At 58.6% G+C, this 6812-nt stretch overlaps 1 protein-coding gene across 1 annotated transcript; it reads right to left on the reverse strand.

The window, feature by feature from the left end:
- Position 1: 1 nt before the first annotated feature.
- MEX3D (mex-3 RNA binding family member D) lies at positions 2-970 on the reverse strand (the record flags this gene model as incomplete). The annotated part of the gene is made up of 1 exon (XM_006764859.2): positions 2-970. A coding segment is annotated over exon 1 (870 nt), but the record flags the coding sequence as incomplete, so codon positions are not given.
- Between the last annotated feature and the right edge of the window lie 5842 nt (positions 971-6812).

Consider the following 6812-nt stretch of genomic DNA (forward strand, 5'->3'; position numbering starts at 1 on the left):
CAGGTGGCCCAGTCGGGGCTCCAGGGCCGTCCCCGCCGAAGGTGAAGCCCCCGTTGCCTGAGCCGCCATAGGGGCTGGCGGGGCCCGTGTCCGGCACTGGCGGTCCTCCGCGGCTGCTGGGATAGAAGGCCTCGGGGCCCCCTGGGGTGCCCAGGGTACTGTCCCCCCGGAGGCTGGCGCTAGGCAGGGTGGGCCGCCGCCCGGGGTTGGGGGCCTTGGCCCAGAGGCCTGCAGCGGCTCCGAGCAGGTCCAGGCAGACGTCGGTGCCGTTGGCGTGGAAGTCACTGTCGGGGCCGGCGTCGGTGAAGGCGCCGGTGCGCAGCGTGATGTGCGCCTCGATCTCCTCCCGGGCTCGGTCCACGTTCTCCGGCATGCCCGTGACCGCGAACACCGGCTCCTTGTCCCGCCCGGGCGTCACGATGTATGTGTGCGTCCGCTGCTGGATGCGCTTGATGGTGGCGCCTTTGGGCCCCACGACCAGCCCCACCACGCGGTAGGGCACGCGCACCTGGATGGTGGTCTGTCCCGGCAGGTTGGGTGGGCCCTGCGCAGTGCCGGGCAGCCCACCGGCCTTGCTGCGGGTCGCGCGGATCACCGAGAAGTGCTCCGCCGCAGACAGGATCTCGCGTTTGGCCATCTCTACGTCCTCCTGGCGGCCAGTTACGATGAAGACGGGCTCCTCCCCACGCACCGGCGTCTTGATGTATGTGTTCGTCTTGGCCCGCAGCGCCTTGATTTTGCACCCTGGGTTGGGGGGAAGGGGAACATGGTGAGGACCGGGACCCCTCCCCAGGTCAGCCTGTCTGGGGCACCAGCTGGAGGGGCCAGGCCAGCTGGTGGGCTCCATTTGGGGGCTGTACCCCCGTGGCATTTTGTCATCTCAGACATACCGCATCCTACCCTGGGACCTGGGACCTTAGTTTCTCCTCTGGTCATCCGAGGGACACCAGGGGCCCTGGCACAGGTGCAACACGCTGGGTGCCCCTGGGGCTGGCAAAAAAGCAAGAAGGCAAGGACTCTGTTGTGGGTTGAATAGTGTCCCCTAAAATTCATGTCCATCCACAACATGAGAATGGCTCGCTCTTGGAAATGGGGCATCTACAAGTGTAACTAGTTAAGATGAGGTCACTATAGGGTAGAGTGGCCCTGAATGCAAGTGGGACACGTAGAGTCAGCCATGTGACAAGGCAGGCGTTGCAGTGACGTGGCTACAAGCCAAGGGACACCAAGCACTGCTGGCAGCCACCGGAGGCTGGGAGAGAGAGCGCATGGACAGACTGTCCCCTAGGGCCTCTGGAGGGCGCACACCCCTGCCAACACCTTGATTTCAGATTTCCAGCCTCCGGAACGAAGGAGAGAATTTCTATTGTTTCAAGCTATTCAGCTGATTATGTCAGCCCTAGGCTATGAGTGCAGATCCTCTGGCATCACCCCCTATCTGACAGGTGTGGAAACCCAGGCTCAAATTGTGTAAGCTGCCTACAATTTTCTTCTGACCAAGTGACCCTTCAGCCCCATGCAGGTGAGGTGAGGCCTCAGCCCCATGCAGACTCCTAGGCCTGAACTCAGGACACCTTCCGAGGTCCTGAGGGTCCTGGCCTCTGAGGGAAGCTCAGGGACTTGGGAACACGACACTGCTTCATCCTGCTGGGCTGGGGCTCCCACCCCGTGGAGGGGCAGGGGCAGTTGATCAGGGTCTCTGATAGTGGTGCCTGCCCAGGTCCCTGATACCCACCCCTCCAAGGCCTTCTGAGACATCTTGAGTCCAGGCCAAGGAATCTGGAAGACCGACCCGCCCCCCTCCCCACAACCTCAGGGGAGGCTAGAGGGACACAGTGATATTGTGTTAATACAGAGGTGGCACTGAGAGGAGTAACAGTGTTGCTAACTTCACAACAGTGAAAGACACAAAATTAGCAGAATCATGCCCTGGCCCTGTTTCTAAATGGTTAGAGCTTGACCAACACACCAGAGGGTCACGGTCGCTTCCCATCAGGGGCACGTACCTGAGTTGTAGGTTTGATCCCACCAATGGGAAGCAACCAATTGCTGTCTCTCACACTGATGTTTCTCTCTCTCTGCCCCTCTTCCACTCTCTCTGGAGTTAGATGGAAAAAGTATCCTTGGGTGAGGATTAACAAAAGAAAAAAAAAGAAAGAAAAAAAATGTTAGCAGGATCAGCATGTCTGCCCAGAAAGAAAACAAGGAGATGGTGCTTCGGCCAGGAGACGGCTCATTGCAGAGGTGGTGGGGGCATCCAGGGGCAGCCTGACCCTAATCTCAAGAAGACAGTAGCTCCCAACCAGGGCCTTGAGCAAAAGCAGGGCAGGTGAATTGGGGTCAGAAATCTCCGAGGGAGGGGCTGCATTCCTACCACCTCCATGCCCCACCTCCTGAGTCCTTAGTCACCCCCCCCCACCAAAACTGTGTTGTCTCAATGGCATTCTTTTTGGCCCCCCAAACCTACCCTGACCTGTGGCTGCTCCAAAAGTGCCCTGATGGTCCGTCCCCTCCCTACCTGGCAAACTCCCTCTGCCTTGGCCACGCTGTTCCCCACACAAAACAGTGTCCTCGCCATCCTCACCCCCAGTCCTGGCCCTTCTTTGCATCATATTACAGCCTGGTACTCCCTCCTCCCGGAAGCCCAACATGACTGGGCCAGGAGAAAGGGGGGACTGGGCCAGGAGAAAGGGGGGACTGGGCCATGAACTTCCAGAGTTCCTCCTGCCACCACGTCTGACTTTCAGAACTTCCGGAGGCCAGGGGACTATGCTCTAAGGCAGTGGTTCTCAACCTTCCTAATGCCGCGACCCTTCAATACAGTTCCTCATGTTGTGGTGACCCCCAACCATGAAATTATTTTCGTTGCTACTTCATAACTACAATTTTGCTACTGTTATGAATCGTAATGTAAATATCTGATATGCAGGATGTATTTTCATTGTTACAAACTGAACACAATTAAAGCATAGTAATTAATCACAAAAACAATATGTAATTATATACGTGTTTTCCGATGGTCTTCGGCGACCCCTGTAAAAGGGTCGTTCGACCCCAAAGGGGTTGCGACCCATAGGTTGAGCACCACTGCTCTAAGGGCTAGTAAACTGGGGATTGCCCTGGGCTCTTGGGGGAACCTTCCTGTACCTCAATTCCCTCGCCCATAAAAGGAGGGCTGAAACACCTAGCCTCACAGATTTGGGGCTGGACCCAAAGGGCCATGGTCCCAGGCAGATGCCCTGCCCCTGAAATGTTTGTTTCTAGCAGAGTCACGTGAGGAGGGAATCTATTGAGGCCTGGAGAAAGGGGGCATTTGCCAAAGGAGAACCTCCTACCCCCAACCACTGATCTTCTGTACAGATGAATAAGTGGGCCTTGAACCCAAGCACAAGGCTGGAGCGATGAGTCCCTAAGGTGGGTGAGGGCAGGAGAGGGAGGATGTAGCTTCCCTTTGGGTGGCCTGAGTGGAGCCCTTAGTGGCCAAGAGGCTCTACTTTACTGACTGCACTTCAGCTGTGACACCTGTTGGCCCCGAAACCCAACTCATGTCAAGACCGTGAGAGGGGGCAGAGCTTGGGAGAGGGTGGGATTGTCCAGTCGAGAAAATTGGGGATCCACAGTGATCCGGGACACACCCCCTTCCCCAGTGGGGATGATAGAGTGCAGTAAGAGTGGATGGTGAGCCCTGGCTGGTGTTGCTCAATGGTTAGAGTGTCAGCCTGCACACTGAAGGGTCACAAGTTCGATCCCTGGCCCCGGCCTGCAGGAGGCAACGAATCTATGTATCTCTCTCAAAATGATGTCTCTCTCTCGTCCTCCCTCCAATTAAAAAAAAAAGCAATGGAAGAAATACTCTCCTTGGGTGAGAATTAACAACAAAAAGAGTGGGTGGTGTCAGGGGGCTGAGTCCCATGCCTGGGGAACTCTGGGGGCCACCACTGATAGGTGGGCACAGACTGAAATGCAGGTTCCTCGGCATTGCCCTCAGGATGCCAACTCAAGAGAACGGGGTGTGCTTGGGAATGTGGAGACAGCCCTCGGGGCTGACACTGTCCTGCCTCAGGCCCTAGCAACCCTCCCCTCAAAGTGGGAAGGCTAGTAGACGAGGGCAGCCCTTTGCCTCCCATCACTCACATGACCCCCTTATGGGGTCCTGGCCATACCCATGTGCTGGCACTCAGAGAACTAGGTCCCACAGGTGACCACAGGCTACACCTGTCCACAAAGCCTCAAGGTTATGAGGGGAGGGAGGACACGGCGGAGGAGCACTCCCCCAGAGGAACGGCGGGGGCAGAGCTCCGGAAGCAGGACAGGGCTCGGACAAGTTCCCACAACCAGGCAAGGCCCAAGTGGCCTGCGGTCCTGGTGGGCCACGTCACAGCAGGGTGGTCTGGGGAGGAAGCTGGCGTGTCTGTGACACACGGACACGGGAAGCAGGACTGGTCTCTAACTGCCAACACAAGGAGCCCCCAACCCCACCATGGGCACCTCTTTACTTCTATGCCCCACAGTGGATAGACAGGAACACCAAGGCATGGACCCCAGCACCCTGCAGTGTCCTGGCTGCCAGAACGGACACCTGATACCTGCAGGGTTGGGGCCAGAGAACAGACAATGGGAGACCATTCCAGGCCACCACCCACAGCCTGACCTCAGAGATGGAAGAGACCTGAGGCCCTGCCTTCATTATCCTGCACAGACCCAACACGACCACGCCCAGCCCTGGTCAAGGCATGGGCACAGACTCGCCCTGCGTACAGGACATGGATGGCAAGAAGGGGGTGTGCATGGGCCCAAGGTCACCCCCATGGTCAGGGCACCAGCCTCCCAGGAAGCAGGGTAGGCAAAGCCAATGAGACCAGGGTTCAAATCCCAGCCCGGCCCCGTCTCTCACAGCCTCTTCCTCCTGTGCCTTCTTGGGGAGGGGTGGCCCTGAATCTAGGAATTGACAGAAAGGATGAGTAACTGAGGGCAGGCTGTGCCCCCTGCACTGGGGAGAGCCTGAGCAGTAAGGAGGAGCAGGCTTGGCATCCAGGGACCCACAGGGTAGAGAGTGGGGTGGGTGATGGGAGGAGGGAAGGGGTGGGGCTGGGGCAGTCTTTCAGGGTGTGCTTGAGAACTGGGTGGGAGAGGATGGGAGCCGCAAATAGCTCTGGAGGTGAGGCAATGCAACCTGTCCTGGTATTCAGGCTCCCTCCCTGGTACCCTGTACCCCATTTGTGGGGTGGTTACTGAGTGCCAGACGGGGATTACAACCAGTGCCTTAAGAATCCACACAAAAACCCTGAGGGCGGTGCTGCCCCCCATTAGAGAAGGGCTCTCATTTGCTCAGGGTCACAGGGCCTCCTCAGTCTACAGGATTCACTGTATTGCCTAGTCTTCTCTGTTGTCCACAACCACCAAGAATACAGGCTGGCACACAACAACCCGGTGCCAAAAGCACCCCCGGGAGGTTGGGTGGAGCCTGAGGCCCCAGGCTCACCCCGTCACACCACTCAGCCTGCGGCTACAGTTCGAGTGCCCTCTGCCTGACTCCCGTCACCACCTGTGAGGCATAAGATGAGGCCTCTCCCTCAGGTGTCAGGACCGCATGTTCACACAAAACACACCCTCATGCTCCACTGCACAACAGATGAGTCTAGTGATTTTGGGCAAATGGCCCCCAGGCATTGGTATCCACACTTGCCCACCACACCTGCCCACCCGCAGGCTTCTTGACACTCCATGTGTAACTACCTGTTACATGTCCCAGGGAAGTTATGGGGGACAGGAGGGGGCAAGTGGGGGTCTATATAGGAAAAGTGGTGAAGCAAACTGTGCGGCATGGGTCTAGCCATGTCGGAGCCTGAAGGCGGCGGGCAGGGTTCAGAAAGGAACCCGTCTTCACTCCTGATGGTGGATCTCAGCACCACGCCCGGCACTCCTTGTGTCCACATGTGGAAAGGACAAATGAATGACCAGAGGGCTTGCTGGCCGAGCCACCCCCCCCACTGGAGCCAGCAGAGGACCGTGCCTAGAGCATCACTGTGGTCCTCTGCCTGTGGTGGTGGTGAGGGTGACAGGCCACCTTATAATTCAGGTCACCACCCACCCTTCTCTGGCTGCTGTTCCTGAGGGCCCAGAGGCTGGGACACCCCCCTCCCAGCCTGAGTGTCCTTTGGCCCTACCTAAAGCCCCGCCCAGGCCCCACCCCAAGTTCTAGAACCTGGCTGACCACAGGAGGCCAGCAGGGAGGGGGGAGGTGTGGGCAGGAAGGCAGGAGAAAGTTGAGGCTGGTGGGCAGGCAGCTAACAGGGTGGGTGGGTATGTGGGCACTGCCCACCACCCTCCGCCCACCCCGCAGCTCCAGGGCCAATGAGCGGCGGCCAGCCTGATGTCACCCTGCAAATCTGAGTCTGGCTCTCTAACAAAGAGAACAATGGGGCGGCCACAGGGAAGCTCGGCAATGCCACCGAGGGGACCCCTACATCCAGGGCCTGTCTCCCACCTGCCTGCTAGGCTACGGCCATGGGTTGGAGCCCCTTTTACAACGGGTCCTTCCACATACCTCCAAATTCCCGACGCACTGAGAGCAGGGTGGGACCCTGTCTCAGACCGTCCTGCCCCCACACCCCAGCAGGGTCCCCAGGCTGGCAAGCCGTGACGTACCCTTTGTGCGGCCAAACTTCTCTCATCACCCTAATGGAGCACCCCCCAACCCGAGTCGGCCCGCCCCATGCATGTTTTGAGGGAACCACCTAGCCGGGGCCCTGGTCCCCAGGACGGCACAGCCCAGGGCTCCGCGGCAGCGCTGCACCTTCCGCGCTGGAGGC

This window comes from Myotis davidii, unplaced genomic scaffold, assembly GCF_000327345.1.
Source record: "Myotis davidii unplaced genomic scaffold, ASM32734v1 scaffold198, whole genome shotgun sequence".
Classification (NCBI taxonomy): domain Eukaryota; kingdom Metazoa; phylum Chordata; class Mammalia; order Chiroptera; family Vespertilionidae; genus Myotis; species Myotis davidii.